Source organism: Cynocephalus volans, chromosome 2 (genome assembly GCF_027409185.1).
Source record: "Cynocephalus volans isolate mCynVol1 chromosome 2, mCynVol1.pri, whole genome shotgun sequence".
Taxonomy (NCBI): Eukaryota; Metazoa; Chordata; class Mammalia; order Dermoptera; family Cynocephalidae; genus Cynocephalus; species Cynocephalus volans.
Genome location: NC_084461.1, coordinates 177,172,603 through 177,195,908, shown reverse-complemented (window position 1 = coordinate 177,195,908; position 23,306 = coordinate 177,172,603). Strand labels below are relative to the sequence as shown.

Below are 23,306 nucleotides of genomic sequence, written 5' to 3'. Positions count from 1 at the left end.
ACCATGGTGGGCCAGGGCTCCTTTAGGACGCAGGGCAGAAGCCAGTCATCCAGGAAGTCTCTTTGCCTGGGAGTTGGGCAAAACCTCCAGAGAACAAAGACGCTTTCAGACACAGAGCTCTACAACAGCCCTGGCTAGAGGAGGCAGGGTCTGATGGGCCACACATCTCAGTGCCTTTTGCCTGTGCCAGAGCCTCCAGTGGTTGGAGAGTTCTACCTGGGCCCTGGAAATGCCAATTAGATTCCATAGCAGGCTCCAGGCAAGCAGAAGTGCCCCCCCCCACCCCTGCTGGACCAGGAGGGCATCTGGCCCCAGGAGTGGGGGCAGGGCCAGGAACCCCTCAGCCCAGCCTCAGCAGATGCTCTGCATAGGAAGGGGTTCCTCCTACCCCTCCCTGGGAGGTTCTCTAGCACTGTGCCTGCCCACTCCCCTGCAGGTCTGCAGACTCTACCCCCTCCAAGGGGCAGCACTGTGCTGCCCTCTGTCCCACCTCCTCCATGTACTGGATGGCTCCTCTCCCTGCAAAGCGAAAAGGGCCAGAAGGCCCCCGCTGCCCTGGAGACCTCGGTTGCTGGGCAGGGCCTCCCTCACTGAAAAGCAACTGTGCAGAGGCAGGCCTGCTCCCAGTTCACCTGGGCAGCCGCTCCACGGCCAGGCCTCACTTAGAAGCTCTGAGAACAGCACCTCGAGCGTCCTAAGATTCAGGGTAGGCTGAAGCCCAGATCCAGAGAAAGGGCCAGGAGCCCTCTGCACTGTGGGGTACCCTCAGGGGTCCCACATGCATGGGCTACGCTCTTCTGACACTTGCTGGGGTCTCCTGGTGTGGACCATCATCAGAGCTTTTGGAAGGGCCTTTGTCACCACAGGGAAGTGGGCAAGTGGGTAGCAGATAGGACTCTGGGTGGCACCAGCAAGGTCTGCCCTCACACGCATACACACACACGTGCTGACATGTACACACGTGCTTACACACTCTTGCCTCCCAACACACAGGCAAAGTGCGGCACTTCTGCTCAGGGAGCAGCAATGAAGGCTCAGCAGCTCAGGAATTAGCAAATTCTTGCTGGATTTGACAGGAATTGGTATCAGAAGCCAGCGGCACAGAGTGAATCCATGTAGAGCAGACCAGGGTGCCACAGAAAAGACACTTTTCTTACAATGTATTTTAATGAATATGTTTAAATTAATGTAATTTAATTGACGTTATATATGGATCTTAATGCTTTTTTAAAATGTGCAATTGGAACCATGTCTTGAAATCTGAAACTAATTCTGAAGGCAAGTTTGCTTTAACAGAGGCTGGAGGATGTGGACTCTGGGCCCGCACCCCGGGGTGACCTCGGGCTACAGGTGACTTTCAAGCCCCAGTTTTCTTGCCTATAAAATGCAAACAGTAGGGCCAGCCCGTGGCTAACTTGAAAGAGCGTGGTGCTGATAACACCAAGTCAAAGGTTAAGATCCCTTACCCGTCATCTTTTAAAAAAGAAAAGAAAAAGAAAATGGAAACAGTGACAGCCCCTCCCTGGGGCGGCTGTGAGGGGAAAGTTATATGTATAATGGGCATAGAACAGCCCGCAGCGAGGTACATGTTTCCTGTTATTTAATATTTAACAAATATTAACAAATACGTAACTGTGCAAAGCTCTTTCAAAGAGGCAAGGGGGCAGCAGTGGCTTATTTTTGGTAGAAGGGCCATACTTTTACCAACAAAGCAGTACAGTAGTGTGTTATCAGTGGCCTGTGGCTGTCATAGCAAACAACCCCAAACTGAGTGGGTTCAAACATCAGGAATTCATGCTCTTCCAGTTCTGGAGGCCAGATGTCCAAAATACTCCTCTGAAGACTGGGGGGGATCCTTCCTGATGCTTCCAGCTCCTGGTGGCTCCAGGCGTCCCTGGGCTGTGGCCACGTCATTCTAGCCTCTGCCCAGTTGTCATGTGGCTTCCTGCTCTGTCTTCTCATCTCCCCTTTTCTTAGGACACCTGTCATTGGATCTAGGCCCCACTCAGACAATCCTGGATGAGCTCATCTGGAGCTCCTTAACTTGATCACATTTACAAAGACCCTACTTCCTAATAAGGCTGTGTTCTGAAGTCCAGGGTGGGCATGGGTTTGGGGCCAGCAGGCTGCCTGTCTTCCTCCTCACGTCCACCCATGTGCAGCAAAAGCCACAAGGGGCGTTGAGGGCAGCCTTGATGGCCCACAGCCCCACGTCCGGCAGCCCTTCTCCCCAAGGGGTTCTCTCATCCAATTAGGTCCTCAATCATCCGAAGCTTCCCATAGGGTTTTCTCCATTTCACAAAATTCCACATCTTCTGCACAATCTGTTCTTGCCTCGTAGCTGCTCTGCACTGAGTTTGCATTTTCTGGTCGTTGCAAGGGAGGGCAGGGCCGACTGCCACTTGGGCTCCTCAGTGAGCATCTCTGGGTGCTTCTGGCCCTCATTTCTCTCCCAGAACTCTGGAGAGGGATGGTGGATACATAGCTCAAGAGGCTTCTCCCTGAGACCCAACCTCGGGTTCCTGCACAGCCCCATCACACCCTCACCCTCACTGCAGCTAAGAGGTCCACCCATCAGACCAGCAGAACCGTGAGGTCTGCTCCCCCAGCCACACTGGCCCCTGCTGCTGGCTCCCCCTCCAAGCCCTCCCTGTCCTGGGGCTTAGCAGGCAGCACTCCCCATCTGCCTGCTGACGGCTGGTCCCCCACAGGGTGGCAACCACGAGGAGTCAGCCTGTCCCACTGCAACCCAGCACCAGGCACATGGACACACAGAGGTGCCCAGCTACTAGCCATGGGCATGTCGAGGTCCAGGTGCCCCCGGGGGGCTGGGATGGGCATGACCAAGAGGACCCTTCGTGTCTCCAGTGTTCCCCAGTTCTGGTCAGAGCCCCTCCCAGGGACCCTCCTGCGATGACATCTCCCCCCTCCTGCCACATAACGATGACAGATGCAGATATAATATTGGTTGTTGAACCATAAGCTTTGGATAAATGTGCCTCTGAACACCACCATTAAGTCCCTAAGTGAATTATATATATTTGGTTTGGAAGCCTGATATTTAATATCAGTGTACTCTCCGCCAGCTGCCTTTATTTCTCTTGATAATCTATTCCCTCTCCATCTCCTTCTAGATTTCTAACCTCGTTAAATCTCTCATATAACAGGGACTTTCCTTTCTAAACAAAATTAAAGACAGACCTGACCCAGGTTCTCAACGTCTAATTTTACCCACAAGCCAGGGTGGAGGGCTTTGGGGCAGGGCTCTGAGGTGGTGTCTCCTGACTCTTTGACATGGTGCCAGGGCTGCAGCCTCTTCCAGGACTGCTGTGCCCGAGGTGGCCTCAGGAATGATGTTGTAGGAAGACAGCTTCTCCTGTGGTTTGGGTTTGTAGGCGGGCAAGGTCACCAGAGAGGAGTGAGGGGCTGCACTGAGACCCTGCATCTCCCACTCCTGCTGGTTCCTGGAGCTTCCTGTTCCCACCCCCACTGGCTCCTGGAACCCAGACTACTGCCAGGGGTCTCCAGTTAAGGGGGCAGAGTGGGCACAGCTTGGCTGTATCCCTGGGTTGCTGGATGTGACCTCTATGCCTGATCTCTCAACTGGAGGAGACAATGACAACAGAACTTCCAGGGGCCAGAGATTCAGTCACTCAATTTGAGCAGAGTCCCCATTACTGGGCTCAAGGAGGGCGGGGACAGGAATGATGGCATCCTGTCCAGGGCCCAGGCCTGTCCTCTTCTCCCCTCCCCCACCTGTTCTCTGCAGACCTCACCATTGGGCAAAAATGACCACCACACAGGGCCCCTCCATGGCCACTGTCCCCACCCCCAACCTCAGCCAAGCTAGCCTCTGCCCCATCACCACCCCCCAGAGCTCCAAGCTCCTATAGCCAGCCTGACATCTCCCCACCGCTCCAGGCATCAACAGTGGGAACAGCCCCATCTCCATCTCAGGAGAGCTTCCACCATCTTCTTGCTGTCCCCAGCCCGGCTCCCAGCAGCAGCTCCCAGTTTCCCCCAGCCCTCCAGCCCCTGTTCTTATTCCTGTTGCACCACACAGAGGCGCAGGCCCCTCTGCTGGCCCCCGAGGCCCTGCTGTCCCCCTGACCACAACATAGCCAGAGGCCCTGTTCTGCCTCAGGGCCTTTGCACTGGCTGTTGGCCCCACCTGGAAGGAGTGTTCCCGCAGCTTGGCGCTTCTCATTTCTCAGATCTCAGCCCAGATCCAGAGGCCCCCTGCCTGCCCTGTCTGGACATGTCTCGTCTGTTTCCCTCTGTGTCACCTGCCATTCTAGGGGCTGAGCCTGACCCCAGCCTGCTGATGAGCACTGTGCCCTGCAAGCTTGGGGGCATCTGTGTGTGCCATGGCTGGTCCTTCTGCACTCTGTGGCCTCCTCAGGGCACGAGCTTCCCGTGGCTGCTGTGATTTCACCACAAATGTGGGGCTTGAAACAACTCCAGTGAGTTCTCTCAAAATCCTGGGGCCAGAAGTATGACATGGGCTTCCCTGGACCAAAGTCAAGGTGTCGCAGGGCAGGTTCCTCTGGAGGCCCAAGGGGAGACTCCATTCCTGCCTTTTCCAGCACCTGGAAGTGCCAATCCCTAGGCTCGGGGCATTCCTCCATCTTCAAAGCCAGCAGTGGCATCTTGCAGCCTCTTCTACGCCTAAGGACCTAGTGGTTACTCTGGGCCCACCCGGATCATCCAGGATAACTATTCCCAGGGTCCAGAAGTAGGGGTGATGTGCTGCTGGCACAGAGAAGCACGACTGGGAGACCCCGCTGCCACCAGGGGCCTGGAGCCTGTGGCCGAGGGCACGATGAGCTCAAGACTGCTGGGAGGAAGTGAGGGAGGGGGCTGGCAGGCCTACCAACACCCGTGAGGCAAATCCCCCTCCCCAGCCCCCAGAGGCAGGGTTCTCCTGGGAGGATTCAGAGTCCCAGGTCTGGCCTCTCCCTGAGGGCTCCAGGCATCTGGAGTGGAAGAGCCTGGTCAAATCTCAGGAGTGTCCCCACCACCCTCCCTGAGGATGAGCTCGGCTAGCTAAGGCATGGGCCCTGCAGCCAGGCCACCACAAACCAGGGGTGCCCATCCACAATTGGCAGTGAAATAGGGATGAGGATTATGTGTGGTCTTCAAAGGAGAGACTGGGCTAAGGACTTAATAGTGCGGGGCACGTAGTAAGTGTTTCATAAGTGTTTGCTCTTTTTATGGCAGGAAAACAGCAGCACTTTGGGGGATTTTTTTTTTTTTTTTTTTTTTTTTTTTTTTTTTTTTTGGTAAAGGGAATACTTTGGTAAATAACTCAAACAGAACAAAGGGGCTTAAAATCCCCACCTAGAGGCTGGCACTGTTGGTGATTTCTGTACCACTGGAGACTTCCTGTGGGATTGCAAGTGCTGTGTGCCTGCTATTCAGCCGCCTTTGAAAAGGAAAAAGCTGGTCCAGCCTGAGGGCGCATCTCAGGCGGGCTCCCACGGTCCTGCTCCCCCACGGAGGAAACGCTGATTTGCCCAGCCTGGGCCAGCTCTTTCCAGCCCAGAAACAGAAGTGTGGCCCCACACCCTGGCCTCTGTCCCTGAACCTGGGCTCCAGTTGCAGCATCGTGGAGGGGGGCGCCGATTCTGAACTTCTTCCTGACTTCCCCCTCTACTTACCCGGCGAGGTTTTCTTCCTCGCAGCGTCTTGAAAGGCAATTCTCCTGTTGGCGTCCTGGTTTTCTGCCTGTGGGCGCATTGGGATGGAAGGTCCCGGTGCGCGTGCTGGGTCGGTGTGGCCCACAAACTCCACCACTGTCTGCATGGAGCCATGGTTCGGCCTGGATCCGAAATCACCCCCAACGGAGAAGCCAGGCGCTTCACGTCCCGCGGCCACCTCCTGCGTAAACAAGTTGCGTGTGGCTCCCGGGCGGTGTTCGCGGTTGGGGCGCTGCACGGCGGTTTGCAGCCACAGCAACTGCATCCGTCTCGCAGAGAAGCAGAAGCCTAGGGAGGGCGGGCTTGCCGCCGGGCGCCGGGCTCTGAACTCGGACAACTGTGAAGTTCCTTCGTCCCCTCACGTCCCAGCTCCTCGGCTGTGGCAGTGACCGCGCTTCTCTGACTCAGTTTCCCCCTCTGTAAGTTGGGTAGCGGTTTCTGACTCAGTTTCCCCCTCTGTAAGTTGGGTAGCGGTTGTCCATAACTTGTTGCTGTGCGAATCGCAGGAGTCGTGACCATAAAGTGCTCAGTGCGGCGGGCACTGCGCCCCTTGACCCTGGCGGCCTTGATCGGACAAGAGCGCTCGGACCGAGCCGGGGCCCCGCGCGGGCAGATCCGCGCCTCAGGGCTGGATTAGTCGGGCCTGCTCGCGCCCCGCCCCCGCCCCGCCCGTCCGCGCTCACTCGCCGGTGCCCGCGCGCCCGCCAGCAGTGAGCCCGCCACAGCCGCCGCCGCCGGGGTCCAGAGCGCGCCGAGAGCCTCCCGGAGCACGCCAAGCGGCGGCGGACATGCGCGCCCCCGGCCCGGGCTCCCGCTAAGCTGGGTGCCCCGGGAGAGGGGCCGCCTCGACGGGCCGGGGCCGGCCGGGCCCGCGCTCCGCCGCCCGCCTCCGTGCAGCCTGGCTCCGGCTCCGACCACAGGACTAGAGGCGATCGTGTGCGGGGCGCGCCGGAACTAGGGCGCCCGCGAGGTGAGTGCGCGCTGCGGGTTCCGGAGAGGGAATCGGGACTTAAGGGGTCCGAGGGCGGGAGAGCAACCGCTCTCCTAGAGGAGTGGGACGGCGGAGAGGCCCAGGGCGTTCTGCCCACCCAGAACAGGCGGGCGGACCGAGGATGTAGTCCAGCGGAGGGTCCGGGGCCCCGGCTGGGGCGCTTGGAAGCCGACGGCGGAGGCGGGGCCGGGCTCGTGGGAGGCGCGCGCCTTTGTCTGCGTCCCGGCGCGGAATCAGCCACCGAGTCCCCGGCGCCACGCTCACCTGCCCGGAGTAGGAGTTCTTTGTCTGGGGCGGGGCGCGGCTCGGGGAGGCTGTGCTGCAGGTCGGGTCCTCGTAGACAAAGCGCGCCATGACCTCCGCCTGCGGCCGGGATTGCATACCTGGGGGCTGGGGGTAGTGTTCACCCTGACGCTCTCCTGCCTCGCATGTCCCTTTGCCGGTACCCTCAGCCTGCAGCCCGGGGACCTCCCACCTGTACCTTGGCCTGGAGTGATCCCCTTTCTTCCACTCCCGCATCGGCTCAGTGCCAGGATTGGAGACGGATGTGGCTGTGCGCGCGCCTGGGTCATGTCCCTGTAGATAATTCCCAGGAAGTTATTAGCTCAAATCTAGTGGGCTCTCTGGGGCTCCATACCTCCCTGGGATCAGCCCCCCTCCCTTGGGTCTGCTGGTCAGCTCTGGAAGCCCTGTTGTAGGAGGGAAAGAGTTGAGGGACCCTTTCGAGCGTCCAGAAAGGCGCGTTTCTCGTGCCTGCACTAGGAAGGGGGCTGGAACCTGTGCCACGTCCCCCCAGAGGTCCTAGGAGCTGGTGGCTCCTCGGGTGTCTGTTCAGAGACTTACCGTGGTGGACATGGCAGCGCCCGGCCAGGTGTTCAGGCCCTCCCTGTGCTTTGGAGGTCAGCCAGGTCCGTGCCCAGGACCCCTGGCAGGGTTTAATTAGGGTCCCTGAGCCAACTTGCCTTCTGTGGCATTGCCAGGTGTGGAGACCGAATGGACCTAGGAGAGTGGCCTGCCCTCCTGCCTTTGCCAAAGGCAGGGCGGGAGCCCCATGGTTGCAGGAGAATGCTCCCCTCCACTCTGCTCTGCCCCTCTGCTCCCCTGACTTTCGTGGTATCTGGGGCGCCACCTCGTGGCCCTGGGAGCCCAGTGCTTCAGCTAGAGTGTTGAACTGAAACCACAGGAGTGTTGGGGTCTCCCAGATGGGGTGGGGTGCAGAGCTTTGGAGCCAGTGGCTCCCCCACCAGGGCTCCCAAAGCAGGTCGAGAACCAAGACGCATCAGCTCCCCTCGGGAACAGACGGTTTTCTCAGAGCAGCACCCCTCCAGCAGCCCTCTTTGGCTGATACGGTGTTATAGGAGGCAGTGTCCAGGTGGGGTGGGGTGCGGCCGAGTCTGCGCTGTCTCATGGGAGATGTGCCACCAGGAGCTCAAGCCTCTGCCTGGGCCTTCTGAAGGTAATGACGGTGGCCATGGGGACCTGGTCCCACTCGTTTATTTAATCTGCCACCAGCACTGAGACATGGAGCCCTTTGGTAGCCCTGGGCCCTTCGAGGCTGCTTGTGCAGCTAGCGCCCTCCTGGCAGCCCAGAGGGGCTGTCAGTGCAGCGGCTAATGAAGACCTTACCGTGGCCTCCTTAGAGGAGGATGGCTGCCATCGTGCCAGCTCATACGGAGGATGATAGTGCAGCTGGGGGCACCGATGCCCAGCACAGCACACCCAGCCCTCCTCCCACTGTCCCAGGGCCTGAGCACAGAGGAGGCATTAACAGGAAGGCCAGCAGGTGAAGAGGACCAGGGAGGGGTGTGGATGAAAGCGGCAGCTTCAACTGGAGACACTGGGCAGGCCTCTGGGGGGACAGATGGGGACCAATGGAGCCCTGGATGCAGGAGCCTCGGGGCGGGGGTCAAAGGGGCCGTGGACAAGTTCAGGCTGCGGTTTAGGTGATGGGAAGATACTGGAATGTCAGTCCCGGGATGACTTGTTCTGATTTGGTTTTAAAAGCCACTCTTAACTGTTAACGGAGAATTGACTGGTAAGAACCAAAACCAGGCGAGGTGACAATTATAGTGACAGGCGTTGACACTGTGGGGTGATGACAGGGCTTTCCTGGGATCATGGTGAGGGTCCAGCCGGCAGCCCAGGAAACCTGGGGGGCTTTGGGCAGGTCCTGGCAGGTAGAGAGGATTGTGGGCACTGAAGGCTGTGGGCCGGCCTGTCCACTTGGTGCCTTGTTACACGCCCATAGAGGAGAAGCATCCACAGGCCTTTCTCTTCCACCCCAGGACCCCGGGCTTAGGGACCAGTGGAGGTCGGCCCATGGGAACGTGCATACAGGCACTGCTGAGCGACCGGGGACGTGGGAGGACATGCCCAGCCCTTTCTGGGGAGCCCCAGTGACCAGTCCCTTGGTCGTCGTCCCCCCCACCCCGCCCACGACACTGCTCACTCCCCTCCTCCACCTCCCCTGCAGGGGTCTCCCTCCCACCCTAGCAGGACCCCTTCCTTTTCCTTGGATGTGCCCCCCACTCTGAGGCGTTTCTGTTCACCGACTCATTGGCCCTCAGGTCTGAGCCCTGTTTCCAGCAGACCCTGGGATGGTCACTGTGTGTCCAGTTGCCCAACAGTGGCAGGGCAGGGAAGGGAGGTGGGGGTCAGGCCCACAGGAGGCCACACCCCTGGTGGGGGAGGTCAAGGGGAGCAGCAGGAAGGGAACCACTCTTCCCAACCTCCAGACGCTCTGGCTTCCCTGGGGTGGTAGGTTCTTGCCGTTCTTCTTTCTTTATAACAAGGGTGGGGTGCTGGGTGTGGCTGGGTTCCCCCAGCTTCCAGCCGAATCCTGTGCATGGTAGGAGGACCAAGCTGGGGAGGGATGCTCTCACGCACATGGGTGATTTGGGGACTCCCAGGCATCACGGCATTACCTGCAGAGACCCCTGAGAGCACTTGGGCATGGCTGAGCTGGGGCTGAGGCAGAAGCCCCCTCCTCCTTAAAGCAGCACTTACTCTATTCATGCGTTTGAGCTGGAGGTGGGGCTGCAGCCCCCCATGGGGAGCTCCAGGAAAAGAGGTGACCCTAGGACTCCAGTCATCCCCCCAAAACCAAAACAACTCCAGAGCAGTTGTTCAGTGTGTAGAACACATCAGGAGAAAACAAGCAGCACAGAGACTCGTGAACAAGTTGCAGCCGCCTGTGGCCCAGAGGGCCTGGTAAGCCATGCGAGTCCCCAGCCCCAGGTCATTTTCACCTGTCAGCGCACAACACACACCTGAAGAGACGCTCTGCGTGCCTGAACAGTGCCGTCCTCTCCTTCATTTTTGGAGCGTTTCTGGCTTCTCCAGTTGGAAAGGAGGAAGCAGAGCCTCATTCAGCCACTTTCCTTGAACTGGACGAGGTCCAGGTTAAACGAGCAGGTCCAGGTTGGGTTCGGCAGGACTCACCGCTGCCAGCTGCCCTGTGTGTCCTGCACGACTTGTCGTTTTATAGGATTGAATCTGCTGGCATTTTCTTCATGGCTCTTGTAACTAGTAAGGGCAGACTACTCACCATGGTGTTTGTCATACATTCACGGTTCTGTTTTCCGCTCTGGACTTATTTTGATGTAGGAAATGAGGTGGGGTCTTGCTAGCTTGTCACGCCCATGTGTAAATGGCTCATCTTCCCCTGTTTTGGATCCTTGTTTCTTGTGCTGCCATCCCTCTGTTTGTCCGTATATCATCTGTACATCAGTACCACATCTTTTCATTGATTTCTGTGTTCCAACTTAATTTGCAAAACAATGTGCCTCATTTAAGTGTACAGTGTGATGCGTTTTGACAAATACTTAGGACTGTGCACCTACCACCTGCTACTGTTGCTACAGGTTAGAGCGCTGTGGGGCTTTGCCCCAGGGCGCATGCGCAGTTAGCAGGCCCTCAGGTGGGCAGCCTCCTGCAGCAGGTACCCTTTTGGGTCTGGCTTCTTTTGCTCCTCATGTCTTTGAGACTCACCCACCATCATGTGTCCATCTCTCTCCTGTTCGTGGCTGAGGCAGCCGCTGCATGGCTATGCACTCTGTTGATCCAGTTGCCTATTGATGGACAGTGGGATGGCCTGATCCCACTGAAGGTTGGGCCTGGAGTCCCAGAGCCCTGGCTTCGCCCCCAGCCCCACGCTGGGCCTTGGGCAGTCATCAGGCTCTTCCTCTCTGCACCGGGCAGCAGTGCAGCCTCCCTCAGGCTGGGCTGTCCACATGGAGTGGGCCCAGGAGCACAGCCTGCCGGACACCATGTTGTTGGGATTTTGATTGTGGTGATACTGAATTTACACCGTGGTGTGGGGAGCACACATCTTCTTGAGCAAGGCCCTCCTTCCAGCTGCCTGGTGCCTTGGGGAGCTCCTCCCACAGCAGCCCCCTACCCACCCCGTTTTGTGTTTTAGCAAGTTAGAGAGCTTCAGATCTTTGCATATTTGCCTTGTGTCCTGCCAACTTTCTGCATCTTTTTGCCATTTTCTTTAACTCTTTTTAAGAGTTACATTAAAGATTAGGGGAAATAAACAAGTGCAAGGAGCCCCGCTACTAAGTAACCACCGGGCAGGTAGGGTATACAGCATGGATATGCTGGGGACAAAGGGTTGGTTCATGTCCCAGGCAGGATGGAGCAGGCAGTGTGAAATTTCCTCACACTACTCAAAGGGCATGCAGTTTACAACTTTTTGTTTATTTCTGGAAACTTCCATTTAATATTTTTGGATCACAGTTGACAGTGGGTAACTAGAACCCCAGATGGCAAAACCACTGATAAGGGGGGACTACTGTATGCCAAAAACCATTGAATTGTATGCTTTAAATGAGTGGATTATATGGTATGTGAATTATTTCTCAACATCTTAGTCTGTTCAAGCTACTTTAACAGAATACCATAGACTGTGTGGCAGAAATCTATTTCTTGGCCCGGCCCGTGGCTCACTTGGGAGAATGTGGTGCTGATAACACCAAGGCCAAGGGTTCAGATCCCTATATAGGGATGGCTGGTTAGCTCACTTGGGAGAGCGTGCTGCTGACAACACCAAGTCAAGGGTTAAGATCACCTTACCAGTCATCTTTTAAAAAAAAAGAAAAGAAAGAAAGAAAAGAAATCTATTTCTTGCAGTTCTGGAGGCTGGGAAGTTCAGGATCAAGGCATGGCAGATTCAGTGTCTGGTGAGAACCAGCTCCCTGGTTCATAGATAGCACCTTCTTGCTGTGTCCTCACATGGTGGAAGGGGTGAGAGGGCTTTCTGGGGCCTTTTATAAGGACCCATTCATGACGGCTCCACCCTCATGACTTAATCACCTCCCAAAGGCCCCACCTCCTAACACCCTCACATTAGGGGGTAGGGTTTCAGGATATGAATTAGGGGTACATAAACGTTCAGTCCATAATTCAATGAAGCTGTTTAAGAAAAACTAGGGGAAAAAATCTGTCTAGGGCCATTCTTACCAAGCTTATTCCCTTAAACTTCTGCAAAGTCCTGCAGAGCACAGGACCCTCCATTTGCTGTGCACGCCCACATTGGTGAACACTGAGGGGCCACGTTCTCACCCTGGCCACCTGCACCCTCCTTTGCACACACGAGGGCACAATTCTCTAGGAAGGAGGAAGAAGAGGAGTTGCCGTAGATCTGTCAAGTGTGGTAGCAATTTACCCCCTCGGAGTGCTCACGCATCCTGGGACACTCACCCCCCTCACAATGGCGCAGGTTACTAGACCTGTAATTGGTTAGTCCCAGGCATGGAAGACAGTGCCGTGCGGCCGCATGGATCAATGTTTCTCTGACCTGTTAGGTGTTGTGGTTTTTTTCACCCTCGCTAGGGCACTGAGCCAGGCACCTGTGCACTGCCCTGGGTGGAGGCACATCCCAAACTCTGTCACCCCCTCTAGCCCACCCATAGGCTCCCAGCGCTGGTTCCGCCAAGAGGGGCATGGATTTGCAGAATCCCAGCGCCCCCCAGGCCACCCCAGCAGTGGCCACTCAGCACCCTGCTGATCAGGCAGCATCTTGGTTCCTTGACCACCCACCTGCAGTCCTTACTCGGACCCCACTTTGAAGAAGACCTCAGCTCTGAGCAGAGAGGAGCCCATGTGCTGCTGGCATGAACACATGTGCATGCATCCCTGGAGCCCAGGGTTGAGTGTGCTCATATCAGTGGGCACCTGAAGAAGGGCATGTGTGGTCAGGCCAGGTGGGCTCTCCCCATGGGAACAAATCCTGCCCGGTCTTGTGTTTTGGGTACCAGGAATAAGGGAATTATGAGGGCCAGGCTCATCCCCAGACCCAGCCTCTTACCCTCTTCTCTCTCTTCAGGCATCAGTGGGCTCTGAGAAGCTTTTTGCTCCAGCAGCTGATAAAGGTAAGTGCATCCCCTCAGCTAGCTAGCGCCTGGGTCTCTATGTTGCCTTGGCTACGGGCACACCCTGAAGTCAGAGTGGGAAGGCCGGGCAACTGCACCTGCTATGGATAGGACCATGGGGCCCAGGTTAGGTCCCATCTTGGGTGGGGCTCCTGGAATGCAGAGCCTGGGCAGGGCTTAGGGTGCTGTGATATACTAGGAAGCGGCTGAGTGGGGCTGGGGCCTCGGCTGCAGTCTGCAGCGGTGGCTCTCAAAGTAGACCCATTAGGAACGCACCTACCTTGATTTTGTCTGTAAAATGGGGTCACAGCAGTCCCTTCCATGGGATTACTGCAGGGCACACAACTCCCTGCCTGTGATGGACCTTAGGGGGGTCAGCAGGGCCGGGGACCCAGGTGGGCACAGCAGCCCCAGCCATCGCCCTCCCCTGGCACTGTGAGACCAGGTGCACAGGGAGGGCATGGAGCATCAGGTAGGGGGGTCCACCCCAGCTGTGTGACCTCTGAGTCTATCTCCCCATCGGAAATGAGGGTGATAGGACACGATCATAGGTTGCTGAAAGCATTCAGTGAGCCTGGACATTGGAGTTCCTGGCCGCAAGAACACACCTGCCATCTCTTCGCAGGTCCCGTGCGTGGCGACAGGTCCGAGGCCAAGGCCGGGGCGGTGCCCAAGGTGTCGGGCCTGGAACGCAGCCGTGAGCTCAGCGCCGAGGCCCTCCTGCCAGCCGCACCCAGCCCCACACCTGCCACCGCGCCCTCTGCGGGCCCCCAGCCCGGAGCTCGCGCCAGCCCCCTGGTGAAGAAGGAAGCCCCCACTGCGCCCCGCCACGTCCCACAGCCGCCCGCGCCCCCACAGTCCCACGGCCCGCTCCCGACACACGTGCCTCCGTCCCTGGGCGCCTTCACGGGCCCAGGTCCCGGCCAGGCGGCACCCAACGGCCTGCACGTTTTCAGGTGGGAGCAAGGGAGGGGGCGGGATCTGCACGTTCTCAGGTGGGCGTGGGGGGAGGAGCCTGCATGGCCTCGGATGGGGTCAAGGGATGGCCCAGGAGGCCTCAGGGGCTGGGCGGTGAGGTCCGGCTGCGGGCACTGAGCCCCCTGTCCTGCAGCAGGAGCAGTAGCGCGGGCAGCAGTGCCCCCCTCGGCCTGGCGAAGCACGTATCACTGTCCCCGCTTGGGCCAGGCCCCCACCTGTCTACCTCACACCTGGCGCTCCGGTCCCAGGCGCAGCACCAGCACCACACAGCAGCCATGTTTGCTGCCCCCCCGACACTGCCCCCGCCTCCAGCGCTGCCCGCCAGCAGCCTGGTCATCCCAGGACACCCCGCAGGTAGGTGTCAGACCCGTGATCTTACCCCCGGGTCTGGGTGGGGGAACCTAGCCTCCCAGGAAGGGTGCACAGCCTGCTCCAGGGCTTGGCCCATCCTCAGTGTCCCCGAGTGGCTTCCGTGGTTCCAACAGGAGGGTCTTTCCCCAGGAGTCTGAGCCCAGCCATGGGTTGTGTGCATGCAGGCACACACACAGCCACACATGCACACACAGGCATACACATTCATTCAGTCGTACACAGGCGGCCCCTCACCCTGTGGCTGGGGCCTCCCACCTTCACCTGCCCCATCTTGAGCACTTGCCACATCTGGTCAGGCAGCCTGCATGGGGTTTCTCTTCCTTCTCATCCCTGCTGTGTCAGGGCTGCCACCCTCTGGGGGTGGGGGAAGGGCCGAATTGTGATGACCAGACACCACCTGGTTGGGGCGTAGAGGGGTCCAAAGTGAACAGGGCCTCGTCCACCCCTGCCTGTCCTCTGCTTCTCCTCCTTGCTTCTGGCTGGTGCCCTCTCAGGTCAGGAAGGATTTCTCCCTTGGCTTCCAAATTCTTTCTAAAATTCTGAGTTTGCTCAGGCCATGTTGGGGCAGCCCAGTGTCCAGGGATAGGACCAGGACACTGGTCTGGGGTGGCTGAACACAGGCTCCCCAGGGCGTCATCTCTGGGAGCCCCTCCCCCAAGAGCTGTGCCGTGGAGGGCCCCTTGTCTCTGGCGGGGCAGAGGGGCTGGGGCTGACGGCAGCGCCTACCGGGCTCACCGTGTTCTCTCTTGCCTCTAGATGCCAGCCTGTTGATCTCATTCAACCAGCCAATCATGTATTGCCAGCCTCATTCGGGGATTCTGATTGGTACTTGGTCACAGGCTCCTCTCTTACCTCCACCCTTGGGCCCGCACGTAGTGAGCGGCCACCACGGCTTGGCCTGCCGAAACCGGGAGTGCCAGGTGACTATCCGCCTCGCCCCGCTGGGAGCCCGCGGCCGACGTGCCTCTCTGTCTCTCTCTCTTTTTCTCTTGTAGATCACGAGCTGCTCAGGCAAGAGCTGAACACGCGGTTTCTGGTGCAGAGCGCCGAGCGGCCTGGCGCCTCCCTGGGCCCGGGGGCTCTGCTGCGGGCGGAGTTCCACCAGCACCAGCACACACACCAACACACACACCAGCACACACACCAGCACCAACACACATTCGCCCCCTTCCCCGCGGGGCTGCCCCCGACGCCGCTCATGCCACCCGCCGCACCCCCGCCGGTGCGTAGGCCCGCGTGCTGGCCGGGCGGGGGGGCGGGCACGGGGGGCACGCAGCAGGCACACACAGACACACTCCCGCATGCACATAGGTCAACACCAAGGAGGCAGCGGGGCTGGCAGCATCTCTGTCTATGTCTGTCTGTCCGTCCAGCCCCCCACTTGGTCCTGAAGCCTGTGCTTGCTGGACAGTGGGGGCTGTCCCCCAGCCGACTCTCTGGTTCCTTTTTGAGTCATTCCATGAGGTCCCTATCCTGGCTGTTGTCCTGAGCTTGAGCAGTTGCCCCATGTCCACATGTATGGGACACCCCCTTGGGGCCAGCTGCACCCACACTGGTACTCGGTGTCTCAGTTTGCAGCAGGATGCCAGGTCTGGAGGCCCATACAGGACTGAAAGGGCCACAGGGACTGGGGCGTGCACCCTCCTGTGTTCCCTGGCCCAAGCCCTTGTCTCGTGGACATCTGCTGTGCGGGGCTGGTTTCCCTCGGCTCCCACACATTGTTTTGAAGCTGGCCAGTTCGTCAGCAGCCTGGGCATGTCCCATAGGTTGGCCCACCAGCCAGGGCTTCACGCCCCTCTCCCCCAGCCCCAGCCCCCTTCTCCTGGGGCCTCAGCCCAGCACACACAGGATGCCCAGTTGGACCAAGTTTCCACCTCCAGCTGGAGGACCATTAAAGTGGGGAGAGGCTGCTTGGGGCCAGCCCCTACCAGGAGCGTGGGCACAGCTGGCCACAGCCTGCCAGCCTCAGGAGGCACAGCGGCCATCCTGGCCACTACCCAACAGGCCTGTGTGAGTGGGAGCTGGGCCCAGCGGCGGGCATCAGCACGTGCAGGGAGGCCTCACCCCCCACTTCCTTCCTTTCTAGTTTGACAAGTACGCTCCCAAGCTGGACAGCTCCTACTTCCGACATTCCAACGTGAGTGTGAGCATCCCCAGCTCAGGCCCTGCTTTCTGGACCGCTGCTACTGCCCCCATCCACAGAGCTGGCCCAGAAGGCCTTGGGGTGGGTGGGGTGGGGATAGGCCTGGCCAGGGGCCTCTCCCAGCATCCCCTGTGTGATCCATGCCACTTACAGGGTGCAGAGGGAGGGGCAAGGTGGGACTCGAGGCCCTGCTGGGCAGTGGGCTCAGCCCCTGCAGCCCCTCTCCTTCTCTTGCAGCTCTTCTCATCCTTTCCTCCTGCCATCCCGGGACTGCCTACTCTGCTCCCACACCCTGGCCCCTTTGGGTCCCTGCAGGGTGCTTTTCAGCCCAAGGTAGCAGATGTTCTTGGCAGGTGGGGGTGGGCACAGCAGGTGGGTGGGGTTCAGGGTGGGGCAGCAAGGGGATGCATGATTGCCCCCTCTCCAGTCCTCTGCCTGTGAGAGCAGCTCTGGCCCTACTGCCACTCGGTTGTAGGAGTCGTAATCTGGGCAGTGGTGTGAGTGGCCACTGCAGCAGTGGGGCAGTGTGCAGAGGAGAGCACACTGGTTGCCCACTCCCAGGAGGGGCTTCAGCCTCCGTGAAGAACACCCCAACCCTTGCCAGGAGCGTCTGCTGTAGACAGCAGCCAGCACCGAGCCATCCACACTGCAGGAAACCTAGGGCAGGACAGGGCTGTCCACACTGTAGAAAATCCCGTCAGCTAGCACAGAGCCGTCCTCACTGCAGGAAGCCCAAGCAAGCATGTACACTGCTGGAGATCTGGGGCAGCACAGGGCCATCCACACTGCAGGAAGCCCAAGAGGGCATGTACATTGCAGGAGGCCTGTGACAACATGAGGTGTGAACCACCTCAGCCGAGGGGAGGGGAGTCCTTTGAGCCCTTCCCCACCATCTCTAGCCTTGTGTCGTGACTTCACTGCCACAGAGGGCACACAGATGTAAGCCCTGAACCTTACCTGATCCCAAAGGATCCCAGCAACCTACCACTTGCTGCCCACAGCTGCCCTGACCCCTGCAGAACCCCAAAATGCTTACCTGGGCCCCCAGCTCACACCAGAAGCCACCCTACATCATAGGTGGGTGTGTAGGGCTCCCAAAGACGAGACTATTCTGGATGCCAGAGGGTCTCTGAGCCCCGAAAATACCCATAGTTGAGGTAGTTGGTGCCTTAAGAAGGAATGCGTGTACCTGTTCATGGATGTCACGCAGGGTCCCCCAGGGCCCTCAGTGCCAACAGCCTGGGACATGGATACCCTGAGTCAAATAGGGAGGGAATCTGTGCTGGCCAAATCCTGAGCAAGGCTGCTCCTGGCAGGGAAGTGGCCTGGGGGACTTGCCCAGCAAGTGTGGCCACGTGACATGGCACCCACCACTGCCCTGGAGGGAAGAAGGCAGAAGAACCAGGTTGCTGGGTAGGAGGGGCAAGTCTACACGGCAGCCCCATGGGGCCCAGGGCTGAGCATTCGGCTGGCTCTGCCGCCTCCTGAGTAGGACTATCTTACACACTAGGTTGTTGAGAGCCTCTCTTCCTGCCTTTGCTGAACCCCCTGGACTGAGGGTGACAGCATGCCAGGTCCTCGGGGCAGGGCAAGGCAGGGCACAGGTGAGCGCCAGCATCAGGAAGCCCCAAGGGTCTCCTGCTGCCTGGGCCCCTCTACTGGGGTCTCAGGCTCACCCGCAAGCTCTCTCTTTCTCCCTTCAGAATTCAAACCCCATCGAGGTCACAGGCCGGGCCAGTGCAGTTCACACTCTCCTGCAGAAAGTCCCTGGGGTAGGTGTCAACTGATCCACCCCCTGCCCCATGGCCCCACGTAGGCTGGTGGGGCAGCAGAAGGACTGCTCCTGCAGAGCCTGGTTATAACATTGCCTTTCCTCTGTAACCACAGGTGTCTGATCCATACCGCTCAGCAGTCAGGGTGAGTGGTGTGCGGGTATCCCAGGAAGAAGGCCTGACAGCACGTCAGGGAGGGTGACAGCTGGGGTTTGGGGAGGGCAGAGGGGTGGGACGAGCGCCTGGCCCAGCACTGAGCATGCCTGTCCTGCCACAGAAGCCAGGGAAGTGGTGTGCAGTGCACGTGCAGATCGCCTGGCAGATCTACCACCATCAGCAGAAGATGAAGGTGAGGCCCAGCTCTTGCCCGTGTGTGCCCATATGGGACGACGTCCCCAGTGGGCCTTCTACCCTGCCTTTCCCTCTCCCCTCGATCCTCCTTTCCAGTAAAAAGCATTTTACTGCTGTGTGCCTGGATCACACTTATGAGCTAATGTGCTTCTGGGACAGACAGGAGGAAGGGGGTATGGGAGCAAGCACAGGGCCTGTGGGGGCCTGAAGCTCTGGGGGGTGTGGTGGGGGGCAGAGGAGGGTTCCTCCAGGAGGCCAGGACAGTGAAAGGGTGGCCTCAGCCCGTTGGGGGCACTCGACCTCTTCCCTGTACAGTTCTTAAAAACCGCTGTGTCCTAGACACACTTTGAAGGAGAAATTGACAGGAAAGGATTTATAACGAAATACCGTGTATTTTGACATGTAAATGCTTGGGTTGGGACCTCCTAGGAGACACAGCGAAGGAGTCAGAGATGTGCCCCACATGGAGTACAGGCAGTGGAGAGTTGGGCCACCGTCGGCTCCCTGGGGTGGGGGTGGAGGCTTGCTGTCTGTCCACAGCGTGGATTTCCAGTGAGAGCTGGTGGTGAGGTTGGGAGGTGATGCATAGCAATCTCAAATTACTCCTGGTTGCACCCTGGGGTCAGATCCTGTGACAGGACAGATCCAGGTGGCTGTGCTCATGTAGGGTCTGCCCAGCCCTCCCCCTGCCCACACCTAATGCCAGAGCACCCCCAGTGTCGTCATGGCCGACAACAGAACCCCGATGCCAGAACACGCTTCAGGCAGTGGGAGGGGAGCCATCAGGCCTAAGTGCCAGTCAGTGGCAGGATGGGATGGTGGTGGGAAGGTCACTTAGCCACATGGCCACACCATGGTTAGAGCTGGGAGGAGGTACCAGCATCCTCCTCAGCTCTGGGTCCCTCTGCTCCCAGGCAAGGGCACAGTGGCCCTGCTGCATCCGACCAGGCCTTACACCCTGCCACTGCCCTGCCCGATGTGGGGCGCTTGAAGTGTGGCTGGTGCACATGAGGGGCAGGCATTTTAGTTTTATTTAATTTTAAGAAATCTAGCTTTTAAGAGTGATCCTAAATTCAGTCATTAGAAAACTCTTAAGCATTCGTAGAACAACTCAGGTATGTGAATATACTTCTTAAACTGAATTTTACAAAATCTAAATACAGGTAAAGTATTTTTAGTGAAAATATAGCATCCAAGTTTTAAGATGTGCCTTAAGTATAAAATACGCAGCAGGTTTTATAGATCTGATATAAAAAGAAGTGAAATATCTTCTTAATGGCATTTTCTGTTGGTCACACGTTGTGATGTTTGGCTATCCTGAGTTAGATACCACGTTACTAAAGTCAGTTTCACCTGTTTCTCCTCAACTGTGGCTGTGCAAGGTGCAAGATTTCATCTGTGCTCGCGGGTGCGGGATCCTCGGAGAACACAGCCTGGCGGCAGCCCCTGGACACACTCTGTCCTCCCTGCAGATGCAGCTGGACCCCCACAAGCTGGAGGTGGGCGCAAAGCTGGACCTGTTCAGCAGACCCCCCGCCCCAGGTGTGTTTGCAGGATTCCACTACCCACAGGATCTCGCCCGGCCCCTCTTCTCCAGCACAGGTAAGACCCATGCAGCCCCACAGGACAGGCTGGTTCTGCCCCTTTTCCATTTAGCCGAGCCCCGTCACTAAAGCCCCAGCAGCTCCCCTGCTTCTCCTCCTCCCTAGACTCTTCCCCAGAGCCAACCTGAGCCCCGCAACGCCCCTGATGCTCTTCTGCAGCCACCAGGTCCCAAGGCACGTCACCTCCTCAGAGCTCCCGACCCCAACCCTGGTCAGCCCCCTTGCTCTCTGCTCCTGCTCGGTCTTTTCCATCTGCTCACCACCCGTTGCACCACGTAGCACGTGGACATGTGCAGTCTGTGAGGGCAGGGTGCAGTGTGTCTTCTGTTCTCTAGGCCACAGCAGCACCGTGGGGTGACGGTGTGGACTACACACCCAGGGCTGGCCCACACACGTGGTGGCAGTCCCCAGCCCAGATGGCCTCTGGCCATGGGGTCTCCCAGTGGCCTGGGTCCCTCAGAGAGTAGAGGTCCTCCAGTCAGCAGCCTGGCCTGAGCCCCTAGGACACCTGCTAATTGTGGGGCTTGGCTCTGCTTGGCTCCCCCATCCTCTCTGCAGACACCCCCTGGTCGCCACCCCCCGTTTTGGGGTGTTGTGTGGTGAAGTGGGGCTCTCCGCCACCTCTCATCACTATCTCGGGGCCAATGCTGCATCCTTCCTCAGCCTCACGATGCCTGTTTCTCTTCCTGCTCTTTCATGTAATCTTTAAATCTGCCTGTTAGGTTCCACAGAATCTCGGGGTGTTTACTGGAATAGATTGAAAGTGTATGTCAACCTGAAAGGAATTTGTGTCTTTGTGTCATCCTTTTCCTATCCATGAACAAGGTATAGCTCCCATTTGTTTAGGTCTTAGCATTATTCCTAGATGCTTTATATTTTACTAATACTATGATTAGCATTTTAAAAATTATATTTCTTAATGGGTTGTTAGAAAATAGAAGTGCTTGTTGATTTTGAGGTTTTGTGTGTTATCTATTGATTTTGTACTTAGCAATCTTGCTAAATTCTTATGAATGCAAAGAAATTTATCTGTAGATTCCTTTGCATTTTCTATGTAGAAAGTTGTATCTTTAAATGATGATAGTTTTGTTTCTTAATGCCAAACTCTGGATGGCTTATCTTTTTTTTTTTTTTTTTTGGCAGCTGGCCGGTATGTGGATAACTTACTTTGATGTACAAACTGTTAATATATTTCTGGAGTTGATTTGCCAGTATTTTGTTCCAGATGTGTTTTCCTGAGTGAATCCAGACTGTAATTCTTTTTTGTACCTTCTTTATCTGGGTTTGTCTTGATGGCTGTGTTTGCCTCCCCCAGTGGGTTAAGGAGTTTTCCCTTTTTCCTCTTCTCTGCAAGAGATCTTGGTTCCATCGTCATTACTTTGGCATGGCAGACTCAAATTTTGAGCTGCCTGGCCAAGTGTTTTAAACTACAGATTTTTTTTTTTAATTGAGTGTAGGACTGTTCAAGTTTTCTGTTTCTTCTCGAGTCCATTTTGGTAACTTGAATTTTTGTAGTAATAAGTTGATTTGGTGTAACTTTCTGTATTTATTAACATTAATTTGTGATCTTTTGTCACAGCTGAAATTCTACAGGTTCCTCGCTTTGCCATCTCTTTTTCCTTCCTTAATCTTGCCAGAGGTTTGTCTGTTGTCAGCATTTAAAGAGAAACAGTTTTTAATTCTGTTGCCCTCTCTAGTGTGTGTTTCTCCTCATTCTTTATGCTGCTTTGGTGTCCTTTTTCTTACTTGAATAGGAAGTTTGGAAAGTAGCTCTTCGGCCGTCGTCACAGCGTTGTCACAGCGTGTGCATTTAGGGCAGGGCTTCCCTCTAGTCCCACCACACATGCCTGGACAAATTGTATCTCCTGAGCTTAGCCGGCTCTTCTCTCTGGTTCAGAATGAGTGAGGTGTGTGCGCCCTGCCCTCCATGGTGGGGGGACACAAACGCCCCACTGTTGGGGTCCCCAAGTGAAGGCTGAGAGGGAGCTGGAGTGACTAAGAGTTGGACACCCTTCTGGTCTTGATCAAAAGCCCACCATCTAGAATAGAGGGCATGTGCACACCGTGTGTGCAGAATGGGCCCCCAACCCAGTCACAGCACTGGGTCCACCACAGCCCTTCTCAAGGCCAGTTCCCCATGCAGCTGCTCCCCACACTTTGTTCTGGGGGTCTCGGATGTTGGTTGTTGGGGTAGAGGTCGAGGTGATGCTTGTGGGCTAGACCTTGTGCCCAGGGACACCACAGGGGGTTGGGGGACTGCTGTGCTCATCACCTAAGACACTGGCCAGTGTCCATTCAGTGCCCAAGACCCACCCCCGCCTTCCATTGCAGGGATCATTTATTAGCTGTCACAGTTGAAGATTCCAAGTAATGGCTTCAGAAGCAGCCTGATCAAGGCTCTCTCCCTTGGAACTTTTCTGTCTCTGCCCAAGTCTTGGCTCTTTCCTCTGGGGGGCTCCCCTGCAACTGGCACCTCCCCTCCTGCTCCCCGCTTGAGGTCCCAGGATGGATGCCACTGCAGCCCAAAATCACACCCTCCAGATTTTGGTGAAGAAAGTAAATTCCGCCCCTTAGTCTGAGTGTACACACCTTCACCACACACTGGGCAAAGATGGGAGAACGGGAGGTAGGGGTTCCCAAAGGAAATTGAGGGCCCCCCACCCCGTGGACAGCACCACAGACAGAAAGCCCCAGGTGCACTCTCCAGGCCCCTGTCAACCCGGCTCCCCCACACCCAGGTGCCGCCCATCCCACCACCAACCCATTCGGACCCTCACCCCATCATGGCAGCTTCCTGCCCACTGGTCACCTGACAGGTAGGTGCCCCCTGAGGTCTGTGCGGTCTGGTGCCCCCTGAGGTCTGTGTGGTCTGTCTGACTTCCTCAGGGCAGGGGACATAGGTGGGTGGGAAGGGGACCCCGAGTTCCAGGGCACCCTACAGACTGCATCGGTGGCACCTGCCAGGCTGGAAGCCTCGAGCCACCCCATTGGGCCAGGGAAGTCAGGTGGGAGCCCCAGCCCA

At 57.5% G+C, this 23,306-nt stretch overlaps 1 protein-coding gene across 13 annotated transcripts in view; it reads left to right on the top strand.

Moving 5' to 3' along the window:
• FBRSL1 (fibrosin like 1) overlaps window positions 1-23,306 on the top strand; it is a 92,855-nt gene that overhangs the window by 65,122 nt on the left and 4,427 nt on the right. For 4 of the 13 annotated variants that reach the window (XR_010022441.1, XM_063084788.1, XM_063084780.1 and 1 more), the window contains 12 exons: window positions 13,019-13,064; window positions 13,690-14,020; window positions 14,176-14,396; window positions 15,171-15,239; window positions 15,410-15,636; window positions 16,501-16,551; window positions 16,795-16,890; window positions 18,261-18,329; window positions 18,445-18,474; window positions 18,607-18,678; window positions 20,063-20,282; window positions 23,023-23,100. Coding sequence is in view for 12 of the 13 variants with exons in the window: in XM_063084788.1 (XP_062940858.1) it covers window positions 13,019-13,064; window positions 13,690-14,020; window positions 14,176-14,396; window positions 15,171-15,239; window positions 15,410-15,636; window positions 16,501-16,551; window positions 16,795-16,890; window positions 18,261-18,329; window positions 18,445-18,474; window positions 18,607-18,678; window positions 20,063-20,282; window positions 23,023-23,100 (1,510 nt within the window). In the remaining variant the exon portion in view is untranslated. Of the gene's footprint in view, window positions 1-13,018; window positions 13,065-13,689; window positions 14,021-14,175; window positions 14,397-15,170; window positions 15,335-15,409; window positions 15,637-16,500; window positions 16,552-16,794; window positions 16,891-18,260; window positions 18,330-18,444; window positions 18,475-18,606; window positions 18,679-20,062; window positions 20,283-23,022; window positions 23,101-23,306 lie in introns of all 13 variants that reach the window. The other 9 variants (XM_063084773.1, XM_063084818.1, XM_063084766.1 and 6 more) reach the window with 9 other exon arrangements.